Source organism: Bombus pascuorum, chromosome 3 (assembly GCF_905332965.1).
Source record: "Bombus pascuorum chromosome 3, iyBomPasc1.1, whole genome shotgun sequence".
Classification (NCBI taxonomy): domain Eukaryota; kingdom Metazoa; phylum Arthropoda; class Insecta; order Hymenoptera; family Apidae; genus Bombus; species Bombus pascuorum.
In genome coordinates this window covers 2,374,210-2,400,921 of record NC_083490.1, presented here as the reverse complement: position 1 = coordinate 2,400,921, position 26,712 = coordinate 2,374,210, and the positions used below count along the sequence as shown (strand labels likewise).

The window sequence follows — 26,712 nt, the reverse complement described above, 5'->3', positions numbered from 1 at the left end:
ATTCGGTGAACCTGCTTGAAATTTCTATAAAATACAAAATATATAAATTACGAAGAGACGTTTCGAGCCGATAGTTATCGAAGAACTACATTTACGCTAGAATCATTTTTTCTCGCGTTTGATCCATCAATGTACCGTCGATCGATTTCTTTGAAACCACGGAGACCTCCGTTACAATACTTGCGTCCTTTGATCGCGATAAATCTCTTTTAGAGCTCGTGCTATAATCACAGATCCATAAGTTAGCTGTATCGACTAAGCAAAAGGGGTAGAAACAAATTTCTCCTTATAGCATTAGCGAGCGTCACGCGACGAGTATTAAGTGTAATAGGAACGGTTAAAGGCGTCTACCGCGCGGGGTTACGGAGCTTTCCAGCGAGCTTTCCGCAAGTGGATAAGGCGGTTATCGGCGTGGAAACGCACGACTCAGATCGATCAAACACGGACGAGAGAGAAGAGCCACGGACACGGCTAGTCGCGCACGGCACTGCCAGCCATCGACGAGCCGGTTGCCAACCGGTACTGAGCGTCGGCCAGCAAGATGTCAATTGCGCTCAATGATAGTGAAACGACGCCGCGTTACGCGTCGTTATTCTCGGCCGACGTGTCGAGAGCCTTGCGAGCTCTCGCGACACGTGTACAATCTCAATAACGTTCGTTTCCTGACAAACGATAAACAGACATTTCTTTCTTTACAAGGCGATACGAAGATCATTCGATCATTTATACCTTCATTTTTTCGAAGAAGATAATTTGAATAAGAAAAAAAGTTGGCACATTAAGAGATTTATGAATGCGACAAGTACTTCGACGATTCTTTAAATTTGATTAAATCGTAGGATCTAGATGAAAGAAACGGCGACTAAAAATATTAAACGAATACTAGAAACTTTCTTTCGCGGCGATAACGTTAAAACAACAGATTTTGTTCGCGTATATTAATCAAAAAAATTACAAAAGTAACGTTGGCATTTGTATCGTGCTCTATTTCTTGCGTCATCATACTCGCGATATTTCGTTAGTTAACGTTGTTAATTGCATTTACTTCCATTTGGAAAGGCGATGAGGATTTATCGGACAGATCAATCCACTAATGTACTCTCCAGGGAAGCTCCTAATCCTCTTAATTGGTGTATTTAAAACGTGGCAATTAGCGAGACGAATTTAACTGAACTAAATAGTAGGTCAGAACTCGAATCCAGACATTTCGTCGTATCGAAGCTGCTATTTCATTCGCACGAATCAAAACTGTTCTTCATGGTAGTTGAAACGATTCTCTGCTACAAACACGCGTCTCCCAACTACAATTTTCTCGATAACGATCGCACCGATGAAAGTTATCTCACCATCTTGCGTAATGCACATAATGTCCGTATGTTAGAAATTTCAATGAAAGAAAGGGTTCACGAAGCGGAGTGTCGGGCGAAGTTCGGTGTCGCGGGAACAGCGTATTTGCATGAGAAAAGGAAGAATCGACACGGCCGGTTTGTCCGCGACAGTTCGCGTTAACTAGCGAGCAAAATAACGGCTGTTCCGCGCGCGTTGCAACTTAGTCGGTTGGCTTAGAAGCGGAACAGCTGACGGCTAGAGGCTGGCCAGGTCAACACCTGTTCACCAGCTGCCTCGACAAAGCCCTTCTCTTTCAGATAAAGACCACTGGTCGAACGTTTTCCGCGCGGAACTCTTTTGTCGGGCACCACGAATCGTTCTTTTTCTGCGGTCTTCACGGCGGACCGCGACCTTTTAAGGATTTCGCCCGTCTGGAACCACACCCTCCTACCCGAGGAGCGCCGAAACAATGCCTTCTCCCGGCTTGATCGCGACTCCTTGCATTAAGATCGAGACGGTTATCGCTTTATTCCGATCTGCGTGAGCCGTGCGATCATCGTGGCTCCCCCAGAACGAAAGGGCTGACGCAACCGCGTGCTTCGTCAGACGTACAAAGAGAAGTATGACTTAGGGAATTAGAGAATATATTTGGCTGTTCTATTGTTCGCGACGGATTGTGAGAATCGAAGAGGTGGACCGAACAGAAATTACCATCTGCTCGAGAGTACTGCGATCGAATTGAAATAGTCCATGTTCGGTTAAGATTGTAATAATTGTTAAAATCACGAGAATTGTGGTTCCAGTAGAGTTAACGCTTAAAACGCGGACTACCGTCGTCTCCGTATTGAAGTTACGTTGCAAGCCGAGTCAAAGTAGTACCAGACGTTCCCATCGGACACGCCGTCCGACCGACTAGTTCCGAACAAGTCTACTTAACTTCTCGCCGATTTCCCACGATAACTGAAGCAAATATATGCCCAAGATTACTCGAAAACGAATCTATTCTCAGCAGGAAATTGAGCCACGTCGATCTGGTTTCTCTGGCTGCAACGGACGCTTCACCATAGATCGTTCGATTTCGATTCATTTGCGAGTGCCACGCCCCAACAGCAAGTTCCAAGACAATGGACCGATCTTCGCGGCTTGATCGAAGTCAAATATCAGGGCGGCCGTTAGCGGGTCTCAGCTGCTGTCGCGCCTGATTCTTTCAAACGAGGCGGCTCGTCGAGATCATTCCCTTGCTCTTCGAGTCGCACCCGGGGGCCCGAGTCCTCGTGACGCTTTCTTTTTTCTTTTTTTTTTTTTTGGCTCGTTTCAATTACCCCGCCACCTCTTTTGTCTTGGCATCGCGAGTGCCTCGTACGTTTTCACAACGCCGATCCATCAAGAGAGAAACGACTTCTCGACAGCATTCCCTCGAAAGGAACCAGCAGCGTAGGCTTTTTGTTCGATCGGCTTCCACGAAACGCGAAGACGAAATCTGGCTGCGGAGAGTCGTCGACTCTTTTCGAGCCGTTTCTCCGTTTAAGACTTTGTTTTTAGGTACTTACAGAGACTCCAGACTTTCTTTCTTCTCGACTGACTCAGAGAATCGGCGCCTCATGCACTCTCGCTTTTCGAGGCTTAAATCGGCGCGACTGTTCGCGCTCGCGAAAGTGAGATCATCAGCGGTGTCGCCACGCGTTGTAAATGCATTTAAGGATGGGTTACGCGGGTCAACTTCTCGCTTACACTGCACACGCATCGAGCGCACGTGCACAGACGATCAGACGCGATCGTTGAAAGATATTTTTAAGCCCTGTCGCGAAGACGATCGCGTTTCTTCACCTTCGAGAATTTCCTTCTTCCACTTAGAAGCTGTATCTACTGATTCGCTTGACTTTTCTACCTAAAATATTTAACAGGTATACTCAAAGAGCTATTATTCGTAGATTTCTCCTACGTGAGTTTTCCTGTTCGGAACGTATAATCGTATCACAGAACAGGTATGGCAACTTGTCGCTAGAATTTTTGAGAAAAGAAATATCTCGACACGTTTGCTCATTATCCTTCGGGAACGGATAAAAAGAGAAGTCATCGCATTTACATGTTGCACGTGCAGGACTCACGGATCGTGTTACGGATAAACGAGTCTCGCTGCACGACAAACGATGGCAACAGGAAGGAGGTACAGGTGCAACATCGAGACGCTATCTAAATGTACTAGCCAGTTGGTTGATCGAAACGACCGATCGAAGCAATTTTTGTATGTATATAAGTATTAGGAAATGTCTGGAAGTGGAACATTGTAATAACGAGTGGACAGTTGTTGCTAACGACCAGCATGGAATTCTATGTATGAAAACAGCGAGACAACCAGTCGCGCGTTTTTCTTTGTCCGCTTATTCAATCGCATGCAAATGCAACGCAATCTCTTTAGAGAATCATCGAGTGAACGAGACCGTAGTATCTCTTGCCGGCCCGTACGAGGCGCATTTACTTAGTTGCCAGCCCATATGATCCGCATTTACTTAGTTGCCAGCCCATATTGATCCGCTTTTCCTTAGTTGTCAAATGCATGATAAATTGGTTCTTAAACAGATATTCCTCTCGTCCAGCAAATACTCGGCGACTATACTCGACGTATTACGAGTCTTTACGTATCTTCGTAAGTTTTTATGTATTTTATATACATTTCTATATATACATTCTCTCATCGTTTCTTATTTCTCTTTTTTTGTTTTTTAAACGCCTCAAACTATTGGATTTATCTACAAACGTAACAAGCAGCATATTTTTGTCAATTTTTAATCGCTCTTTGTCAGTTTCTAACTACTTTCGTGCTAATTTCTCATTGCTAGGATATTTTTTTTAATTTGATGGAAATATGAAAGAATTCGTTATTGCTTTTCCATTTAGATCGTACAGTACAGATTTTTTGAACAAGCGAAACTTAAAAGTAACTTAATAGAGCGACTTAATGTCTTTCACGCGTGAACCAGGTGTTCCACGAGATTTAGCATACTTCCAATACGAATTTTATTGGGTAGCAACTAAGTGAGTGCGGCTCATATGGGCTGGCAACTAAGGAAATGCGAATTTTTTCAATACCAACTAATGACCAAATTCGCATTCCTTAGTTGCCAGCCCATATGAGCCGCATTTCCTTAGTAACCAATACAATAAAATTCGTATTGGAAGTATGCTAATCTCGTGGAACACCTGGTTCACGCGTGAAAGACACTAAGTCGCTCTATTAAGTTACTTTTAAGTTTTGCTTGTTCAAAAAATCTTTACTGTACGATCTAAATGGAAAAGCAATAACGAATTCTTTTATATTTCCATTAAATTAAAAAAGAACATCCTAGCAATCAGAAATTAGTACGAAAGTAGTTAGAAACTGACAAAGAGCGATTAAAAATTGACAAAAATATGCTGCTTGTTATGTTTGTAGATAAATCCAATAGTTTGAGGCATTTAAAAAGCAAAAGATAGAAATAAGAAACGATGAAAGAAACGCTTAAATAGACAAGTAATTGTATGCTAATGGTTAACGCTATCATCGTTACGGATCGTCGGAACGTTAATTAAAGAAATAAAAGGAGTAAGTTTAATTTTTAGTTATCGATAGACGCGTTGTCTTCGTTCGACGACGAACAGGTGCTCGGAACGACGGGATTGAGAATAGGGGCGAGATTTCCTCAAGGACTGCGTTGTCGAAGGAAAAACGAAAGGCAGACGAAGAGCTCGGTTCGTTTCTCCGCTCGCGGATTTTCTCGCGAGCTGCCGACGACGAGCGCGCACGCTTTTTCACCGAGGGACTGGTTCGCGAAGAAGGTGTCCTTGGCGGAGGATATTCGCGCGAAGCTTTTCTCGTTCCAGATGACTTTTTCATCGACCGACTGGAAATTAAGTTCGAAGATGAATCGAGAAATCGCTGGTGGCAACGCGTATCCAATCTTTGGCGCGCGATTTTACGAGGAAAATTCTACAGCCGAGTATTCCACGAAAATACTTCAACGAGTTAATTTAATACGACGCGTCTCCGAAGATTCTGTAGAGTTCCACGAGCGAGAGAAGAAGATTAAATCTCTTTCAGTAGTGTCAATGACAAATCAGTTTTCCACGTTCGCTTGTTAACATATTTACCAGGAACGTGATTCGTCGTTGCGTAAGAAAACGGTTCTTTCAATGAGTTTCTTTAAACACACGAGTCGCATAGTCGTAACCAAGCTAGTAGTTGATAGGTAGGACGAAAAAGTGTTATTATTTCTAAATATATCTATCTGCAAAAACTGTTTACGCGTGTTTCCTCTACGAGCTATTTCTTGCCAACAGCCGAGCAATTTTCTTATTCGATAAAATACCGAGAAACAGAATTACCATATTGCTCGTGACCCAGGTACCGAGAACGCTCGAAAACGAGAATCCAATAGACGACGAACGGGGCCATTCGTTGGAAACGCGACCGGTTTCCCCGGTGGAACGGAAGGCAAAGTTCACGGTAAGAAACTATCCTTTGCTTAGGCAACGTTCTTTTTGCCGACAACTGTGACGGCCAGACGAGCCCGTAACGAGGCGGGATCACGCGACGCGAGAGCTAATCGTCTAGTGACTAGCGGCTGGTGGAGCGATACACGCTTCTTGTTGAACACGTGAAACAGAGTATAGAAGAGGGAGGGCGCCATTGCGGAAGTAGGAAAAGAAATTGAATAAATTGCTCGTGTTACGTAGTCCCTCCTTGTGTTCTGTGGAAAATTAACCCTTCAGAGCCTGATACAGGCAGATACACAAGCGACCTATTCTATTATAGTTGCTCGAATAGAATTCTAGGGATGGCGAAGGCAATATTATAAGTAGAAAATGGTAAAAGAATTATACGGTATAGAATTTTTCTACCGTAAGAAGGTCATCGTAGTGGTAAAAGTTTATCGACAAAGGAAATTTTATAACGAAAATTGTTCGATACTCGTGTTTCTCGTTCGGACGATCGTTTGCGTCGATGATCCTATAAAGGGTACGTTACAAAACGATTCTCTTGGCTGAGAAACACGGTTCACTACCAAGAAGTGCCTAATTTATTCAAACTGATTACGTAAATTGAGGGATCCATAAATTTCAATTCGTATATCTCGCTTTATGAAATCAATTTATATAACTGTAATTTATTTCAATTTCGAAGCTCGCGTTCCCAGTCGTTCCTTTCCCAATCGTTTCGAGAAGCACTTTGCCTCTTACTCAACTGCCTCGCATCTGCATCATTCTACCTTTGTAGTTCTCTTGAAAGCAAACCTCGAAACGTTATCTCGCTAGATTCTTCTCCGAACGCCGGAGGAGAAATAGGAAGAAAGCAAGCGAGGTGAAAGGCTCTCGCTTTTCAAGACCAACGAACCGAGCGGCGTGTTATCACGGCTTATCGAGAAGCAACCGCAACCTATCGAAGGCAAGCGCTCGCGTTTATCTTCGTTTGGCGCCTGGTCGTTCGATCGTGGAGCAACAAGCATCGGCCCGGTTCAACGACCCGATTTCTGTGATCTTGCGTGGCCTTGCAAGACAGGCCGGATGTTGGTAGAGCGGCAGCAGCCTCCAGAGAAGGAGAGGAACTCGTGGAACGAGTCACGAGCAACCTATGAAAGGTTCGAGGTCGCGTACATCCGTGGGTCAGCCACTGTGCGCCACCGTTTCGAATTTAGACCGGCAATTTTTGGATCCACCGCGACTGTTTCCACCCTGGACTCGATCGGTGAGTAAGTGGAAAACGTGAGTCAAACGTGGCTGGCAGAAATGAGTCACGGGACTCTCCAACATAGTTCCAGCCTCGGTAATTTCTACGTAATCGGTATCTATCGATCATGACCTGAAATAATCTCGCTGAATAAGGGTTTTCAGCCGAGAATCGCTTACGAGTAGGATACGTGATTTAAGGAAGAAGGGCTGAAGGTAGTCGCGACGTTAGCACGACGGGGTTAGCAGACTGCGCGCGCACACGCGAAGAAAAGCGAAGGGGCACGGGCAGACAATGAACAATCGTACATTGTTACGAGTTATAGCATTGTTACTCCACCATGGCCGGGCCCCATGTTCACATAATTAGGCTGTAAACGTTTCGAGACAATCACCATTGTTTTCTTTCTCTCTCTGTCTCTCTCTCTGTCTCTCTGTCTCTACCTTCTTGGATTAAGGTGCCTCTGCCACCCCCACCATGTTATGAGCGCGATAACCACGTCGAGATGCTTGGCCGAGATCAGGGTGATCGTTAAAACGAGAACTCCATATCGTTATTGGGAATTCCTATCTTTCTTCGGAATTGTACTACCTCGGACCGATCGATCAGACTTGATTATCGATTTATATTTGAATTTGTATTTGAAAGTCGAAAGGTACAATCCCTTATGTTACGGAAGGTAGGTTGGTATGGACTCAGGGGTGCTATTCTTGAATTCATGCGAACAAGATCTGGAATCGAGAGAGATCGTGGATAAAAGGGGAGAAGGACCTTCTCTTCTCACCGTTCTCCGACGTCTACCGACGTATATCTCTTCCCACGGGCGGGTCCCTTTGGAATTTGTTTTTCGATGAGATTATCGCGGGCTGTATCGCGTCCCCTATCAACGACGAATGGAAATAAGGGAGAGATCTGCTGCGAGAGTTCCAGATAGACCAACGAATCTTCAACGATTTCCAGAGAACCTAGCCCACCGCGATTCTCGTTGAAACATCCAGATACTGCTCGTTTAACGAACCAACAACGGTTTATTAACCAAGAAATTCCGTCTGGATTATCAGGAAACTGTCGACCATCGCAATTAACCGAGGATTAAGATATTCCAGTACACGAAGCCTTTAACGAACGTGCAAGCGTGCGTTAAAAAGACTGAAAGGAATCTGCAAAGGTAGAATATAGCTGGCATATACTACCTTTGAAACGCAGCTATCGCGGAAAGAGCGAGGAAGAGTGCGACGAAACGAAGGAAACAGAGGGCAAGTCTATGGAGGTGGAAGGTGAGAGGCGACCAAGAGATAATTTATTGTTATTCTCGGTGCATTCGATGACGTTACACATTCCCCAAGATGGCTGCTTGCCTCGAAGGGGAAAGGGACGGGGGCAGGCAGAAAGAGAATGAGAAGCGGTGGTGAGACGGAGAAGAAACTAGCTGTTGGTAGCCGTGACCTTGTCTGGTACCCGACCCCACCGTGTGCCTTGGCTTCCACACACATCCTTACCACCCCACTACGAAGCGAGCGGAGAACGCACCAGAGAGGAGAACCATCGAGGTAGGGAGAGGAACGAGCGGATGGATAGAGGAGGTGGTAAGGTAGCCGAGAAGGTGGCCGCGAAGGTAACCGCGCGACGACCAAGCAGGACGAGGAGGAGGTGGAACGTGCGTTCCTCCACCGATTGTTACCTAATTTAACGAGCAGAAACTAGCAGCACGTGTCCGTGATAGCCAAAAGCTCATTAGCACCTTCGTCGTTGTTCAACCGTGACCGAGACACGGCATTTTTCCTTCCTCGTTCCTTTCTCGTTGTGAAAATTAAAGCAAGTTTTCTCCAGATCTCCTTCATTTTGAATGGCTGCATATTAAATATGAAGTTTTCATCGGTACGATTGTCTCTGCGACAACAATGAATACATTTGGTGAAACAAAAACATGCTCTATACGGCGAGAACGTAACGCGTGACTCAAAAATGCGACATACGCGTCAGTAGAGGTACTGTGTACTAAGTGGGCTGAAATATTAAGAAGCTTAGAATTGAATTTTCCTTTGGCTGAATATCTCGATGAAAGGATGTATCGGGAAACCGATAAAATTTTCCAGTAGAAATTAGGGGGAATCGCTGAAAATCTTGAAGAAGGTTCACGTTAGAAGGGGAAGTTAGATTCTCGGAATGCAACCGGAAGTTACGAACGAAGAATTTATGACGTGACAAAAAAACGGCAATCACCGGAAACGCGTTTGTGGTAACTACATGCGCAAAAACATATCGGGAACTCGTCGATTTCCTCCGTTGCTTCCATTTCTATCCAATCGGTTGGTTTATACGTGACTACTAGGGCCGTGTGGCGCGATAACGCGTGAAACGTGAATGCGGAGCTTTTAGCATGTCGATCGTGTCGGTTGGAATTTTTGGAAGGCCTTGAGATATCTTGACTTTACCTGGCTCCGGTTGAACAAAGACGATCTTTCTTTGAATGACCGTGATAATCGTGCGGTCAACAGAACGTTAACGCGGAACAGATGTTCTTAGAAACGAGATAATTCTAAGCCACCAAACATCGTGCTGCCGTGACGTGGAGAAATTTGTTTGAAGATAGTTTCGCAACTTTGACCGTTGGAAAGCAGAGGAAGAGCGTAGGTGGAATCCAAGTTACGAAACCTGCCGAGAAAGATGCCGCTCGTCGAGCGTTTCAATCTTCGTTTACTCTGCCTTTAACAAATATCTTACGGTTGACGATCCGTTAAAACCTGCTCCGAAGTATCGTCGAGTTTCTCCGAAAAGAAATTCGACGACACTGTGAAACAGAAAGAGGACAGAGGGGGAAAAAAGAAAAAGATGGAATAAAGAGAACGGGATCAGGGGTATCGATATAGCGGTCGTTCGTTGCTGAATGCAACCTCGTCGAAGACAGAGAGAAGCTTCTTCCGGCGGATGTGCAGCGGCGACGTGTCGTCGATACATCCTGCTACCAGGACAACAATAGCAAGCACCCTCCTCTTCCTGGTTGTATGTGCCAATTATGCCACGTTGCACACGGAGACAGGGGTTAACGCTTGTACCTTTCTTATCGAACCTTTCGCAGGCGCCTCTCGAATGTCTCTTCCGATTCCTCATAGTCGATTTGCAAATTAAGAATTCTCGCGTAACCAAAGATAGAGCGAAGAAACGATTGGCGTGTTAACAAAAGGCTCGAGTTGCGAGGAGGCGTGCCAATTTGCCTGTCGAATACCACGAGAACGTGTTCGAATCACACGGCGAAGCTTCGAACTCGACCAATCGAGGTCAAGATCGAGAAATTAAGATCGATCGGTTCTCGACGAGGTTCATCGACCGATCCAACTCCACCAAGCTCGCATCCGAGGACCAAACGTACTTACGTACTTGGTGGAAAGAACCGCGTGCAGAATCGTGATTCGCGAAACACCATCGAGGAGAGTAAGTGGTACCAACGGCTGCGTCGGGCGTATTATTAGCATCGTGTAAACGTGTCTGTTGGCCGTGAAACCAGTGAAAGTATTCCATGGACGAGGCACACGTATACGAGAGACGCATACAGCGAGGAGCCTCGCGGCTTTATCACGAACACGAACGCCGCGTTCTACGTGTTTTCTCCTCTCTCTACACCGCTCTCTATGTGGTGAAATTCTTTCGAGGCGGCCACCACAGGCGCGGCCAGATCTGGGCCTTTGTCCTCTTTGTCTGGAACCTGCAGCATATCTGGACCCTTCTGCCACAGACTCAACGGACCAAACGAGCCTTCTTCTCCTTATTCTCTGCACCGTCTGACGGTCAACGAGACACGAGCCGGCATAAGCCACTTATTCTAAAGTTATTCTCTACTCTTCGTTCGTTCTTCGTGCCAGTCTTTTGGATTGTTTTCAATTTACCAAGTTGATTCGACGATACTTTACAAGCTCTCTTATAATATAGTTGCAACACGATTCGCCGTCTTCGAAGAAACGGCCAGTTCTTCTCCGAGACTGATCAACGTCGTTGATATTCATCGATTTGGTGGATTATATATATGACGTAAGATACCGTTAATTTTTCGCTCATATGATTTAAATACGTTTCTCCTGCGAAACGGCTTTCGACGTCACTAACATTCCCTAGGAGTGAGTCAAGACGATCATCGATTGCAATAAACGCGACCTGCCGCCATCGAGCTTCTTATGGTAGTATGATCTTTCGTCCGTGGAGAGGAGGATGAAAATTACGAGATCGCGGTGTCCTCGTTTTCTAGTTTCCCTTTCGAATCTTATTGTTTCGCGAGCGCACTGTACTTACGAACTAGCCTGACGACGATATATAAGTAGATAATTTTCAACGATCGGTCGGGAGTAACTTACAACTTCTACGACGATCGGACGACTCATCTAAACCGAAAGCTTCGTTGTCGTAGCACGGAATGCAAAAATCTGCGAACGAATCGCGAGAAGTGAGATCGAATGGAAGGAATCTATCGAGAATCGAATTACCGCGATTCGATATGAAATTTCAGGAGGCAAATGTGGAGAGCGGCGATCGAAACGAATTCAGATGCCCGATCGTTCGAGCATTTTGTCGACAACGTGTCGAAACCACGCGCGAGTTCTCCTTTCACTAATTGTAAAGGAGCCGAGGACCGCGAATATGTGACTGAAATTTACGAAACTGCGCCGCTCCAAACTTTTGCGAAAGCGTCCGCGGAGGGCCTCGGTGAAAGAGAAGCCTTCGACCGAGAATTCAAAAAGGAAACCTGTCGATCGAAGCGTTGCGCGATGCGTTACGAAAAACACGCTGGAGCGGGTTCGAGCCAAGGATTCTCGGGAGGGAGGTAGAGAAAGAGCGAAGAAACGTTGAAACGACTAGAAACAGGCTGTTTGCCATCGAATTAACCAGTTATCGTCCAACCAGTTAAACACGCTCGACGTTACGTGCCCAGGCGGATCATCTTCTGCCGTAATTTCAACTTGCATCCAACGACGATTCGCGGTCTCGTTTAAATAGACGTTGCGCGAATAGGCTTTTTGCGAGGATGGCGAAACAGAAAATCGCCTGGTCTCTCGGGACCAACCTTTGCACAGCGTGGAAAGGGAAAGCAGAGCGTTGGTCGGCTGGCAAATTACGAATATCGGCTCACGACGCGACCCATCGATCGCGATCTAGTCGGAGAGATCGGTAACGGAGCGAGGCGAGGCGGAAAGGTCGCTGGATGCAAATTCGTTAAAAGATAGGCATCGTCCTGCTCTCGTAACAGTGAGCCAGAAAAACGATTTCGCAACGAGGGGGCCCCTCCGCGTCGATTTTTCATCTCTGCTCGCGTTCGTTTCTCGTTTCGAGACGGTCGTCCCGTTTCTTCGTGGTAAAAAGAGAAGAACAAAATAAAAAAAACAAAAAAAAAAAACACAGGGACGAGGTTGGAGAGGGACGAAGAAGGCGGGACAAACAACGACTACCAGCCCGCATACCGCGTACGGGACCATTGTGAACCAGACTTTCGGGTTCGACGATAAATAAAAACGAATCATAAAAGGCAACGGCGAGAGGGACGTAGACAGAGACGACGAAATGGCCCGTGCGCAGCCACGGCTCCAACCTTCCGCTGGCAACAAAGGGGTCTGGCTCTCTTTGTGATCGAAACATTTTCTAATGCACCGACCAGCCGTTCGAATATTTCAGCCTGATTAACAAGTTTCGCTCGTGTACCCGGAATGTGGGAACCAATTAATCCCTCTACGGTTCTCAACCGTGTACGAAATTTATACTCTCGTCGAACGAATCGCGTTACCCTCGCTCCGATTCCTTTAACGTAATCTTTCCACGACTTTTTACAATTTTCTCAAGATATTAACCAAATAGATAAAAGATATAAAACGATACGAAAGAAGAAGATACGACGAACCGAAGAGCTCTCTGCCTCCTCTGGTCGATTGCAAAAGGCGTCTGAGAAAATGGAATTCTTTTCTTTCGCGTCGTCGCACAACCCTTTTCATCGGAAGACCGTCTCTCGGATCAGCGTTCGCTGCCGTCCAAGCTGAACAACGTTTCCCAAGCACGCGCAGGAGAAAAGAAAAAGGTGGATCAGTGACGAAACGCGTTCCTGATAAGTTCCGAAGCCAACACACACGTTTACCATCTCCCTTTCCCGTTCGCACGTAGGTTGCGAGTCTCTTCGATTCTTCTCCTTCTCGCGCGTCTTTCACTGGCGAAATCTCTTCTTTCTCCGTGGATCTGACCAGCAGCAGAGATCTCTCTGCCCACGTCGCGGCTCGTCTCAAAGGCTCTCCTTTCTGGAAATCCGCGCGTCTTTGCCTTTTACAAAGAGACGAGCTTCCAATCCCACGACCTTCGCGCGAGCTACGTTCCTGCGTGTATACACGCCGCTCGCCGCATGTGTACCTCCTCTTCTGCTCTCGTGTACACAAAAGTCCGCGTTCCGGCGCTGTTCGCACGGAAAATGTCAATTTGCCAAGCGAACGATCCGCTTGCGCAATACGCGCGGACGTGGCTATCGACGTTCGCCTCCCAGACTTCCTCCGTTTATTTTTCCATCGCTTCCCGGGATACGAGAACGAATTTAAGAACGCTGCCGGATTTAATGTTCAGAGCACAATCGGATCAGTTCGGAAATCGAGGTCTTCGTAGGTTATTCTCGTTTCGTTCGAACGGAAACGAGAATACGTCGTAGAATTTATGATCAAAATTGTAGCTACTCTCATTTTTCCACCGTTTAATCCGTACCTCGCACGACGTCATCGCTTTATCACGTAGATAAAATTGTTTAGAAATCCATGAAACGAATATTATGGATTATACAGACACCGACAACGGTTATTGTCATCTTATCTCAATTACGAGTTAAATTAATTCAACGATATTGGCTCGAGTGAGACAGAAGTCGAATTGGTTCGCATCGAGTTCGAACTATTTTTCTCGCGAGCAACTTCGACGATATCGATCGGAATCAAACTGGAGCACATCAAGTTCGAATGACTTTTCTAGCAAACAACTTGAACGTATTCTGAATCTTTTTACTATGTTCGCATTTAGCTGAAACATCGGGGTCAGCTTTTCGAAATTCTTCGGTGTCTACATGTCCCCAAGATCGAAAGGCACGTGCCCTTTCTCCGTTACGAGTCTTTCCAAAAACATCGACCGGGTCAACGCGCAGGGCCGCTCTCTACCAATCAGCCAAGCCACCTTGGTACCGCTTGGTCTTTCTGCATCGGAGATAGAAAGTCAAAGTTGTCTCTGGCGAGTGAAAAATTCAGTCGGCTGAAAGAGGAGAGCCGTTACGCTCGCAACGGAGCTGGCCTCGCCAGGGAAAAATGCAGGCGGCAAATTACACGAGTCGATACGCGTTTTATCGGGCCGTGTATCGCGTGTGCTCGATAAAGCCGCTTACACCGAGGGCTCTGACCGATACCGGCTTCTACTACGTAGCTCTCGCCACGAAATCGTACAAAGGCCTTTGTAGTCGGTCGCCAGTCGGAGCGCAACAGCTTCGTTTCAAGGCGTTATCACGCGAACCATTTTCAGGAACTGCTCTCTGCTATACGCTCCTCCTGTCGATCGTAATAAAGAAAGGAAAGGAAAATAAGACAGGAATTACTTTGAAATCGTTCTCCTTCTACGCGATCGTGCCCTTAATTACCGTGGTAGACGTATTAATTCTCGGGAGAGACGGTAGTACCAAAGATACGATGAAAACCTAATTAAAATCGTTTCGTGGAACGGGAAACAGGGAGGAAATAAAAATAATGGAAGAATCCTGGGACACGGGGAGAACAGGTATTGTTGGAAAGGCAAGAACCGCCGTTGTAATGCAACACAATCGTATAGGTACTGTTACGAGGTTATGAGTAAATCGGTATGCAGATAAAGAGATGTAGAAACGGAGTATGAGAAGATTCGAAGATAACGTAAACGAAGGTGTTTTCTTGGAGGTGGTCACGTTAATTGTTTCTATGCAGGTTATCTGCAATTCTTCACGCGAATCTCAACGTAACGAATCTTCCGCGTACAATTGTTTCTTAGCAATTGTTTGGCGATTGGACGTTAGGTATTTTCGATTCGAGCGATTTACAAAAGTAAGAAAAATAATACGGCCCTGTCGTGCCGCGGTACGGGCTCGCCGGGCCCGTGTAATTCGTAAAAGTGTTGTAATAATCGAGCGCGCGCACGGCAGAAGGTGTGTGGCAACGCGAGTCGCGCGAGTTTCACAAATGGGTCAGTCGCCAGCACTGGTAGCAGCGGCACGCCGCCGTTCCAGGCCGTTTCGTATACGTTTGGAAATATATTTATCGTCGCTTACGAAAAAGCCTCTCCCTCGGCGAGCTGTCGCCCCCCACTGCCCTTTTCACTCTCTTCCTTCGCGCGACCGCGTACGCGTGCTGAATTTTTTAACCACGCGCTCTCCTCCTCGTTTTTCTCGCTTTTGGTCAGCTGAAAATCACGCGTACGTATGAATTCGAATAACCTATGTATCTTCTATTTATATCTCAGCATCGATTACGGATATTGTTCTTTAATTATGCTAGAGGTTTCCTCTTTTCTCTGTAGATACGTAGATAATGAACGGTTCTTTTATATCTTCCTATTATCTCTGCTAGTGTACGACACACGTTGATAATTTTCTCTATATCTTCTCTATCGCTGAGAGAAACGAAACTTTCTTTATTCCTAATTAAATACTCGGTCATAAATCTCACGGACTGTGTGATTTATTTCTAATGAAATATTCACTTATGATTTAATCATCGAAATTGTCGGAGAACAAATAGTTTATATAATTGAAGTTCGTATAACAGCAGCTCATTGATTTTCCCCGCTACCTATTATCTTCCGCTCGTACAATAAGAGTACGCGTACACATAGTACAATGGATTCAGGTGGGCTCATTTAGTCGAGCGTAGACTATAATTTCGTTCAAACGAATGAAATTCGTATGAACGGAAACCTACTGTGATTGGATTAACCTCGTTCCTTGCATATCGAACGTTACGCACAGTTAAAAGCAAAAAGATTTAACAAATAAGAAAACGATGAGTGGTTGTATAAAGAAAGAGACTGAAATCGAGTTACGGATCTGAAACATAGTTGCAAGTCAGGAGCCAAGCAAACACGGAGCCAAGCAGGGAGCCGTATCGCGCATTAATCGACTTCCTCTGCGGGCATCGCGAACTTGGACGGTGAGGAGCGGTTATTCAAAGGAGCGGCGTCGATATTCCCGTTTCGAGTCGGCTACGACGCAGATACTCGGATTTTATCAGGCATCTGGTGCGCACTGGGTCACCGAGAGAAGACGAAGAAGCCGGCGGCGAGGGACGACCGATCTGAAATCGGTCTAGAGGCGAGCAAAACGAGCCGCGCGAGCCGAGCGTGTCGATTTATCGCTTGCTACGCGCGGCTCGTTCAACGGCGTCACGATTGTATTTAAATTCGTCGGCAATTGCCGCCATTTGTTTCGGACCGGAAGATCGTTTCGGCGCCAATGGATCGATAAATTTCGCGGCCTCGAAAGTGGGAACGTGCCAAGACAAACGTTGCGTAAAGCTCGTTCGGGGAGGAAAGTCTTGGTGGAACGCAGACGCGCATCATCGTCATCGCTTCTTTCTGGCCTTAGAGGAACGAATTGAAAGAGAGAAGGGGCAGGCGAGCGCGCGCGAGAGAGAGAGAGAGAGAGAGAGAAATAAAAAGGAAGAAAGGCGTCTGGTGGCGGGTTGTAGAGGCTCGTTCTCGAGCCTCTAAACGACGGACGTCGAGGGTCCAAGCTTCCAATTAGAGCTCGTTAGGAATGCGTTTCGAGGTCCCTCATTGGCCGTAAAAGCTTGCAAGATAACGCTCGAGCCGGCCGCGTCTTTCGCGCGTCTCGCAAACGAGCCAAACACCGCGGCGAAAATGCTTCTCGAGAGTCCTCGAGAGTAGCGCGCGGATCGTTCAGCGATTCGCGGTGAGCCGCGAAAGCGCTAAACGTTTCGGGTTTCTCAAACGTTCGGCGTGTTCGTACAGTTGCAACACGTTCGACGGAAAATATCATCCGATGAGCGAACGTTGTGCGAAAATTTTGTGTGTCTGTCGAGCGAGTTGAACGTCAAGGTGCACATGTTAGGAGGTATCAAAGCGTTCTCCGTGGTCGGGAAATCCTTGGGAAAAGCCCGAAAAGCTTGGTTGCGGATGCCAGGACGTTAATTAAATTAGCCTCTCGTCGGTAGACGCCTCGGTCCTCCGAGTGGTGGGCAATTAACGCAGCCCCGAGGACGAGGGGCTGACTTTAATTAACCGGCGACTGGCTGAGAGCATAAAGAACGTTCCCTTTCCTCTCCTCTCTCGCTCTCTCGCTCTCTCTTCTACGATGTAGGATATTGTGTCAGATATTACGTCACTAATAACGCGGCAGGCGTTGCGCGGACGTTCTATCTCGCGTGGGTTTATACGTAGAGCAATTCGTGAGGCGCCTTCAATAATTCGCAAGACGACTCCCTTTCTCTAAAACGTTCCCTTGTTCCCGTTCGACGCGACCACTCGACGATGACGACGATTGCGACACAACTAAGTTCAATATTTTGTTCGATTCGGCTGGTTTGCTCGACGTGCAAGTGCGTACGCGCCACGGTCTTTGGTAAATAATTAGCTGCGTTCAAGGCCGAGCCAGCGGTAACAGGGTTCTCCACTTTACTGCGGCTCGACAAATGTATTTGCGTTTTGCGAAATCTTTTGTCTCTTGCGTCCAAGTAGCGTTTCCGTTCCTGCGACGTCCTCTTCGACAGAGTTCTCCGAACAAATACTGAAATTGCATAATGGATTTCGATGATCCAGTCGTGTTTCTGTCGTGAACATGGCAGGCACCGCTGTCGATCCGTTGGCGCTCCTCGAGAGGTTTGGAGAAGAGTTTGGTGGAGCGAGCTTACAAACGGCAGAAGAGCGAGTAATTGAGAGGGCACAAAAACTGCACGAACGAGGTTGGCCAAGAGGAAGGGAGTGACGGGGGAAAAAAGAAGATTCGCAAAGAGCGCAGAAAGAGGAAGAAGCCAGGGGGGAGGAGAGAGTTGTAAAAAGAGGGTTAAAAGATGGTGGACGAGGAGGTTAAGAGAAATAGAGAGAAAGGAGGAAGAGAGCGCGGTTCGTGCACGTTAATTAAAAGTGCTGCAAAGGAAGTCGCCAACTAAGGGCGAGGCTGAATGAAAACAGCTGCTACTCGATGACGACACGGTCTAAGAGCGCGCTCGGCTTCGACTAAGTCAGCTCGACGCTAGCGACGCCGTTAGCGCCGCTATTTTCGCGCATAAATATAAACCGACGCCCACTCGAAAACCGTATCGTCCATTCCTTCCTTTTTTTCTTTTTCCTTAAAACCGCCCCTTTGTCGTTCCATTTTTCTCTTCTCCGTATTTTGTCTTAATTTCCTGCCGTTCGATGAAAATCATCGAAAGATCGAGGTCAGCGTTTCGAAAATTTCAACGGTTGCTACAATTACGATCTCTGCCTGTTCGCGTTCCAATTGTTTCGAATCTATGTTTATAAACACGTAATCTTTTCTTGGATTTAGCTTTGGATTTAGAAGTTGAAAATAAGTGACGTCACGATACGTTTCAGGTTGCGGTAGAACGAAATCGAGGGATTATTTAAAATTAAAACAGCCTCGTTGTCAGCGAAACTCGTATTTTTACCGCAGTATGTTCGATTTCGTAGCTGACAGTTAAATAAATAGTTCAGCTCGAAATGTCAAACGCCATCAAGATGGACAGTCGGAGAACGAATCGCATCGAAGCTGTACCGAATAGAATGTAGAGCACTCGAAATTGAACTTTTCAAAGACTAAACTCACAGCTGTCATCGAAAACTCTATACCGATGATGTCGAAATGCTGAACCTAGACGTTCCATGACGTATCACTTTCTACTCTCTTAACGTCAACAAACTATAGAATGCCTACATCACCTACAGAAAATCCCCTTAAAGCAAACTCTCTTATCCATTGTAAGCTGAATTAAATCTGCTGATTTCAATTCGTAATGTAAATTTACAATAAATCGAGCGATACACCGAAAACCGAAGGTCTCGATCACCGAAACTCTTTTGCCAGAAAAGCAAACGACGATCAAACGGAGCTACTTCTGTCATAGCCAATAGAACTCGTTCAGTTAATCTCGTCGCAACTTTATGGCTCGCGATTCAAATTCGAATTCACCGTCGCATGTTTTTGAAAAAAAAAAGAAAGAGCAAGAGCACTTGTTTCATCGACGAAGCAATCCCCTGGTGCTTTAGAAACGGTAGAATTAACGACGTCTCGTCGTCGAGGAGAGAGAGAGAGAGAGAGAGAGTGGAGAGAAAGAGAGCAACGTCGAAAAGGAAATGCTTCCCTTTCGGGTGTTCTGTTACCAAAGAGCAGTGCCAGCCACACAACACGTGGTGTGTAAGGCACACGCTACTTTGCCTCCGGCTTGGGTCTGTATTTCGAGACGAACCTGCCTGTCTTCAACATGGTCTTCGCGAAGCACGCACATGCATCCACCAACAGCAAAGTCCTAGTAATGGTAGACCCTCTGCTGTAGACAAGGGATTGTGTAACATTTTCGGGTGTGACAGACTGCTCGTGGATCGAAGAAAGAGACAGGTGAATTGCGACGAAATTGGAGTTCTCCGAGGGAATAAAGAAGCGAAATCGAAGTCTACTCCGATCGATCAACTTTCATGCAGATTTTCAGGTGTTCACGAAGAATTCGATAGACTCGAACGTTACTTTGAACTCTTTACGATCCTATTAAGATAGATACAAAGATTCTTAATGCCTGAGAAAAATGTTTGGTATAAAATTGAAACAAGAAATTACACGTATAAATAAGATTTCATTAAGAAGCGTTTTGTAGATTCGCGTGGAACAACGAAGGCGATTACCACGGAGAATTCCTACAAAACGTAAATTTTACCGACGAAACCAAGATTTGAGAGCCAATAAGCAATCAAGAGCTGCGCTAATCTTGATACCTTTCTAAAGGGACATTTTGCGAAATTGCTCCAAAAATAGCACTTGACTGCACGTGTTTCGTGTCGTTGGAGTAGAAACAGGTGCCTGCAGGTATATTCCCGGGAAAGATCGTAAAAAGGGAAACGACTCCTTAAAGAAGAGAACGTAACGATCGTCGATCTATATTACACGAAATTTTCAAGACGACCAGCTACTACACGAGAAGTTCGGTGTATACACGTACACGCGCGTATACAGAGTTTAGAAACAAAGAACGTCTTGCTGTACCTAGTACTAGTCTGGTCTCTAGAATATATCCCAACTATAGCGAGCAACCTGGAACCCAGTAGCCGTTTCTGCCAGTCGAAGCTTCTTCGAGGAAATGGATCTGTTGGCTGGTCGCGCTATGCCAGTCACGCCTGTACTTCGAACACCATTGTCCTGTCCGGCAGACTCGCCGAATATTACCGTTCTTGAGCGAGTATTATCATATTCAGGAAGTTCTCTGACTGAATACGAAGTAACTCCCCGTTTGATATCGAGAGTTCTGCGAATTTTCCCCTTGCGAGGAGTGTGAGTATTCGGTGTGACGACCGGTAACTGTCTTCTAACTCCGATTTTCGCACGTGTCTTCTATTTTATCTTTTTAATTGAATGGCCAGTCATACGCGTGAATTATGCATCGAATACAACGAAAGCAAGATTTCTTGCATCGAAGTTTGATTTTAGCTTACGCTTTATCTGCAGATTGCACGAGCGTGTATTATCAGAAGTAAATCGTGTGCATGATATACTTCAATGTTTTGTCGTAGACGAAGTGGTGAAACGGTAAATAGGAGGCGAAAGAAAATTACGAAGCATAAGGCGATGAGTCGAGTTATGCATTTTCAAGTTCAGTTACTTCCGTGACTTCTCATAGGAATTTTTTAACCGCAGACATTTAGCAAGAGGCGGGGCAAGATCCTTTCGTTCGCTAACGTTCGTTCCAACTATCTAGCCAACCATTTTCTCCCCTTTGGAAAAAGTCGCCCTTCTTCGACGCGTCTGCGGGAAATTTATCGCGCGTACAACGGGACGAATCATCGATTTCTTTGTCAGAGCGTCGCTCGAAAAAATCCCTAAAGAATCTATCCTCGCAACGACAAAAGCCTGCGCTCTCCAGTCGGAGGGATTTCCGTCGTCGATATCGCTCGTAAATTTCCAGATGAATCGAGTTTATCGCGCAAAGATTCACGTCGTTCTCCAACGTATTTATTAATTAACAAAACGCGTCACTGTCGCTTCCGTATTTTCTTAATAAATTTCTTCCTCCGATCTAATTAATCCAGCTATATAGGTCGTTAACAGTCTCATTCTCATTCATCTTAATATCTTACGCGGATGCTGCCATCTACATCCTAAAACCCATATTCTCTCCCCTCTTCCTACGTGACAACCGTAAACCTTTCTACCAGACAAATTCTAAGGAGAGAAAGACAATCAAGAAAAGAGAAAACGAAAGAAAAAGCAAAGTGACGCAAAGCTAACGTAATCAAAATCCAGAATTTAAAAATTCCTATACAAACTTTCGTTGTTACGTATCTCTCGTTTTTTTATAAATCATTCGTCATTACCACTATACACAACATTTATTTTTTGTAAAAATGTAAGATCGCCTTAGTCGATCTATTCATCGTATACCCTTCCACCGATTCAAACTGTCTTCCTGTAATTATTAAACGCTCGTACATCTTTACATAATTCAAATTAAATTAACGCAAAGTATCGTTTGAACCAGTTCTACCAACGTATCAAAGCGGTTGTGTTCATGGTGGACGTTCGAACGTAGCTCAAACGTTACAGCTCGTTAACATGCGAGCTCTTCTAAGCGTGTTATTCCGTGGCTTGTTCCTCGTATACTCCCTCCACCGTGGGCACATGGTCCTGACGTTTATCGGACGCGTCGCGAACTCCACCACTGTTATGTCGTTAAACAACGAGCAGCTGTTCCACGATCCAGAGCCGCTTAACGGGCACCGTTCTGTCCGCGAGAATCCCGACGGTAAAGCCTCTTCCCGGCTTTGGTTATCCCGATACGTTAATCATATAGCGTTATTCGCAGGAGCGAAACCTCTTTTTCGTCGTCCTTCGACAGCGCGACATTGTCGGTATTGATCGAACCGTTACGCAACGAACTTGTCGGGAATTAAAGGGAATAATGAATGAGAGAAAGGAGAATCGAGCCGCGATCACGTTCGACGCGAATAATCACTTGTATTGAATGTGCAACGGTTTCAATTACTTACGTTTTATCAGACATGAAGATACCACGTTACAAGAGAATTCACTGCCAGTGCGAGTCGGTTAGAACACGTTTAATCTTTTGTAAAATAACACTAATGAAGAGACATCGAATCTTGTTGTCACTTGGTAAGATTGACGTTTAATTTCTAATTGTGGCGATATTTGGATATGTACGCGAAGAAAATAATGTATTTCGCGTTTTCTAGAGAACTCTCATCGGCAATCACTAATCACTGCTACTGTGCAAGACGTACTGCTTTCAGCTCGCTTCGTGTAATTTGGAACTTCACTAATGGATATGTATATTATATATATATATATATATATATTGGATCTATATGTATATACACACATACACACACACACACATATATAGAGAGAATCTTTCTCTTATTTACAGAAATCGTAAACTGACCTCCAAATTCAACAAGGTTTAGAAACGCTGACGAAGAATTATTCTATATATATGGAACATATTGTTATGGAATAAAGTCTCCAAATATTTCAGGAAACATCAGTCTTGAAGAGCACAAGAAGAGCGTAACACTAACGACTACTAAAATTCAAATCGAGTCACGCTTCGAATGGACGGTTACCGCGAACCGCGCTTCCGCGAAATCTTTCACGGTGCGATGAATCCACGGTAGTTTCGTCGGACGAGAGCTCGATTCCCACGGGCGAGTCGTGGCGTGTCACAAGCGACGGTTGTGTCGTTGTGTGAGACAGGCACACAGCCTTTTATTTTTCTCGTATATCGGCTTATCAAATCGGTTGACTTAATATATATGCAACGCGCCGAGACGGCTGGGCAAACAACACTGACCTCGAGACACAAGCACGAATGACGTCGCGCATTGAATTTTTTTTCTCTTCGAACTGAGGCCGACGGTTCGATCCACGCAAACATATTCTGTACACGTAGGACACATCTGTGATTCGACAGGAACCACGAAGAAACGAGATTCGAACAAGAGATTCACTCGAAGAGATAGATAAAACACTGCACGAGTATCCGTTTCGTAGAAGCCGTCACACTGATTGCAAACGAACGAACTGAATATCCGTTGATGTACAGAGACGTCCGTCTATACACGTCCAAATCTTCCTACACTACACTGCAGAGTAGAGAAACGCCAATGAATTTTGGGCCGAGCAACCTGAAATCGGGATTCCAAGTCCAATGAGAATACGATCTCGCGGGAATCGAGAAACACAACGCTAGGAACGATTTGGAACAGAAACAGGGCTATAGAAGAGTGACATAGGGACTTACGTTCGGCGAGCCTTGAGCGCCCAATCCATATCTCGCGCGACGTTTTCGGTGAGTTTCACGATACACCTCGTGTTTGCTTTCGTGGCGTTTTTATCCCGGATGTAACCAAAATATTGCACACTCCGCACACGCACAACAGCACACAGCGTTTTTATCTTTCTTAGCCGTGTTTCACCACTGGTCCGACCCGCTACGCAACGAGCGGCTTGCGCGCGCATGTAACATATAACACACTGGGTCTGTTGTCTGTGCGGGGGAGAAAATCGAGAACTGAAAGGGAGGGAAAAAGAGAGAAAAAGGGAAGAAAGAGTCGAGGCGAACGAAAAACCACGCCGAATCGACGCACAAGGGTAAACGAGTGCACCGATCTACGACACACACTTGGCAACGATCCAACGAAGACTGAACCCGTCGACTCTCGACGACTGCGACGCGCATGGAGCGCCGCCCAGTGGTGGGGCAGAAAGAGGCGGTAGGTGCATTCGCGTACCGACCGCTTCCAGCGCCCCGAGACCAATGATGTGCAGAACGCGCAGTGGCGTATAACCCGAAATTCGTTCCTTCCATTACCACCATAAAAACTATATGATATATCACCAATTAAAACCAACTGGATTTATCGCAGTACATCGTAATGCACTTACATATAAAACCTATCATATTATATTTCCATATTGTATTTATGAAACGTAACTGACATCTAACTAATAACTCGTGTATATTTTTCAACTCGCTCCAAAGTGCTTTCTAACCTTTAATTTTTCAATATTTTTAACTTTTTTGCGTTTTAGTCTATTCCGGTAGATTATTTCCTCGAATCAGACGCTTTAACAGGGTGGCGCGCGTAATCCCGTGGATTTCAAATCGAGCTTCAATATCATCCTCGGCTCCCTACGCCAGTGCCTAAGCCTACCCAGTGCTGAAACGTTTACCCGGGGGGACTGTACTATAGGGAAGGAGGAGAGAAAATACGCACTGACGTGTGTGTGTGCGTGTGTGTGTGTGAGAGAGAGAGAGAGAGAGAGAGCAACAGTCGAAGGGATACGGAGGTTCTCCCTTGTGCAGTGGGGTTTCGCGGACCGCTCCCTGAACCCAGACGGTCGGACGTCGAATTAACCCCAGAAAAATGTGTACGTGCCCGCGCACTATCGATGTACGAGGAACATCGTCAAGTGTCGGTCACAACTTGCTTGGTAGTTTTATTTTAGAAAATTGCCGATGATTTTTCGACGCGGTTGTGCGCGTGTTGCGAAACAACCATACACGCAGCATAAGAACTCTGCCTTTTTTAAGCAAGATAAACATGAAAGGAGGGTTGCGTATCCGTGGTCGACGGACAGGCATCTCGCAGGCACCCATACATACGGACATTTTACGAAATTGCGCAAACCGTGCGTACACCGAGCTCGTACGCGACTCCGTGTCGTATTTTAACAGCGCAAAATAGGCGCGTTGGCAAAAGCGGTTTTCGTAATGGTGGAACAGCTTACCGAGCAATCGATAGCAGCGGAGATTCATTAAAGATACTTGGCGTACAGAGGCTTTCACGCAGCATGAAGGATCGGTCCCTACAGCCTCCTCTCACTTTGGATCTGATATTAGACGCACACGCTAGGGTCTCGCGCATCCCTCCGGTACCAGCTGTTCCGATGTTGAGTCAGCCTGACGAATATGCCTCTGCCGCCACGATGTGCCCATTACCATCTCCCAAATTCAGTCGAACCGTCTTCAAACGTTTTTAATACGACAACCTTTTTCCATCCATTAACTTTCCATGTAATGCTGCGGTTACGATTCACGCGTGTTCTGACAAACGAGATATCTACAGATCGAGATGCATACGCTCGTAACAATTTATATACATGTACATGCGTGGAAATGATTAAAAACTCTCGCTGCTCGCCACCTCGCGCTCCAAACACTCACAGTCAGTCACAGTTGCCTAAATGTGCACGTCGATGGAACACAGGTTTTTGTCTGGTGAGTGGATAGATAAAAAAAGGACTAACGGAGAGTGGGTCGAAAGAATGCAAAAAGATGCGAACGAATTACATCCGTTTCCTTTTCCGATCTCTTGAAAGACCGGTCACTGCGTTTCTCTATTGAGACGCAGATCGGTGCGCTTGTTTTCAGGAAGTACGATGTAATAATAGCTACGTCATAAAGTCGCGGCGAATTTCTCTCCCTTTCTCTGGTCGAAACGTAGGGGGGCCTCGACAGACAACGCTGTTCCCGCGACGAAGGAGAAGAGTGGTCGGCCACGATTTCTACGGAATAAACGATTCGCGAATTCCGAGCGGACGTTCCATGCCGCTTATAGGGACGCGGGAGGGAATCCGGAGGGGTTCAAGGCCAAGCTGGCGAGAAGGGCTATTTTTCGGAGGTCCGAAGTACAACCAGGTAAAAGGAAGTCGTACAAGCGGAGGACCAAACGGAATGACAAATGCGCCGGTGGACGGTGAAGGGAAAGGTGAAAGGAGCGTCGAGGACGGGGAGAGGGTCTCCAGATAGTTGTCTACGTGGAACAGAATTCAGGTGTGCCTAACCACGAGATTGATATCGACGGGTTTTATTATCGTAGAAAAATCCTAGGTAGCGTTGAATGCAACGCTTCGACTGGACAACCACTGCCTTCTCCACCTTCTCGTCCGTTCAAGGAATTTCTTTTGACTCTGACTAGCTTTTTTCTACGTTCCTTTCTTTTTTCTTTTTCCTCTCGATTGGAGGGAGAAAAATTGCGCGTTGTTACTTCGATCCAGCGCGCTATTACACAGGCGTTTCCCTTTCGAATCCGAGAATACGCCCGAGCGGAATAACGAACCGGGGAAAATTTCGAGCTGTGGGGGGAAAAACGAAGAAACCAGTTATGTACGCGGTCGATGGACGCCTGATAGATCGATGGCGTACAAATCCGTAGGGCTGGACATAAAAGCGCATAATCCGAAACAAAACGAAGGAACAAAAAAATGTTCGCGGCGCTGTGAACAACCCATCCGATCATCCTGCGTGCTCGACGACGGATTAAATGGCGGTGGTCCCCGGTTCAAGGACACCGAACGCCAGAGCAAACGATAAAATCTCGGTGAAATTAAAATCGTAATACCGCGAGATCGTCCGAACGAGTGTGCTGTATATGAGAAAGAGAGAGAGAGAGAGAGAGAGAGAGAGAGAAACGGG

At 46.0% G+C, this 26,712-nt stretch overlaps 1 protein-coding gene and 1 long non-coding RNA gene across 2 annotated transcripts in view; one reads left to right on the top strand and one right to left on the bottom strand.

The window, feature by feature from the left end:
• Positions 1 to 23,950, bottom strand: part of LOC132904955 (protein gustavus) — a 35,671-nt gene extending 11,721 nt beyond the window's left edge. The window contains exon 1 of the mRNA XM_060955813.1: positions 23,536 to 23,950. Coding sequence (XP_060811796.1) covers positions 23,536 to 23,753 — 218 coding nt within the window. The 5' untranslated portion in view covers positions 23,754 to 23,950. The remainder of the gene's footprint in view (positions 1 to 23,535) is intronic.
• On the top strand, positions 22,362 to 23,783 carry LOC132904958 (uncharacterized). Its single transcript, XR_009657705.1, has 2 exons — positions 22,362 to 22,535; positions 22,663 to 23,783. It is a non-coding gene; the product is annotated as an uncharacterized LOC132904958 (long non-coding RNA).
• Positions 23,951 to 26,712: the final 2,762 nt, after the last annotated feature.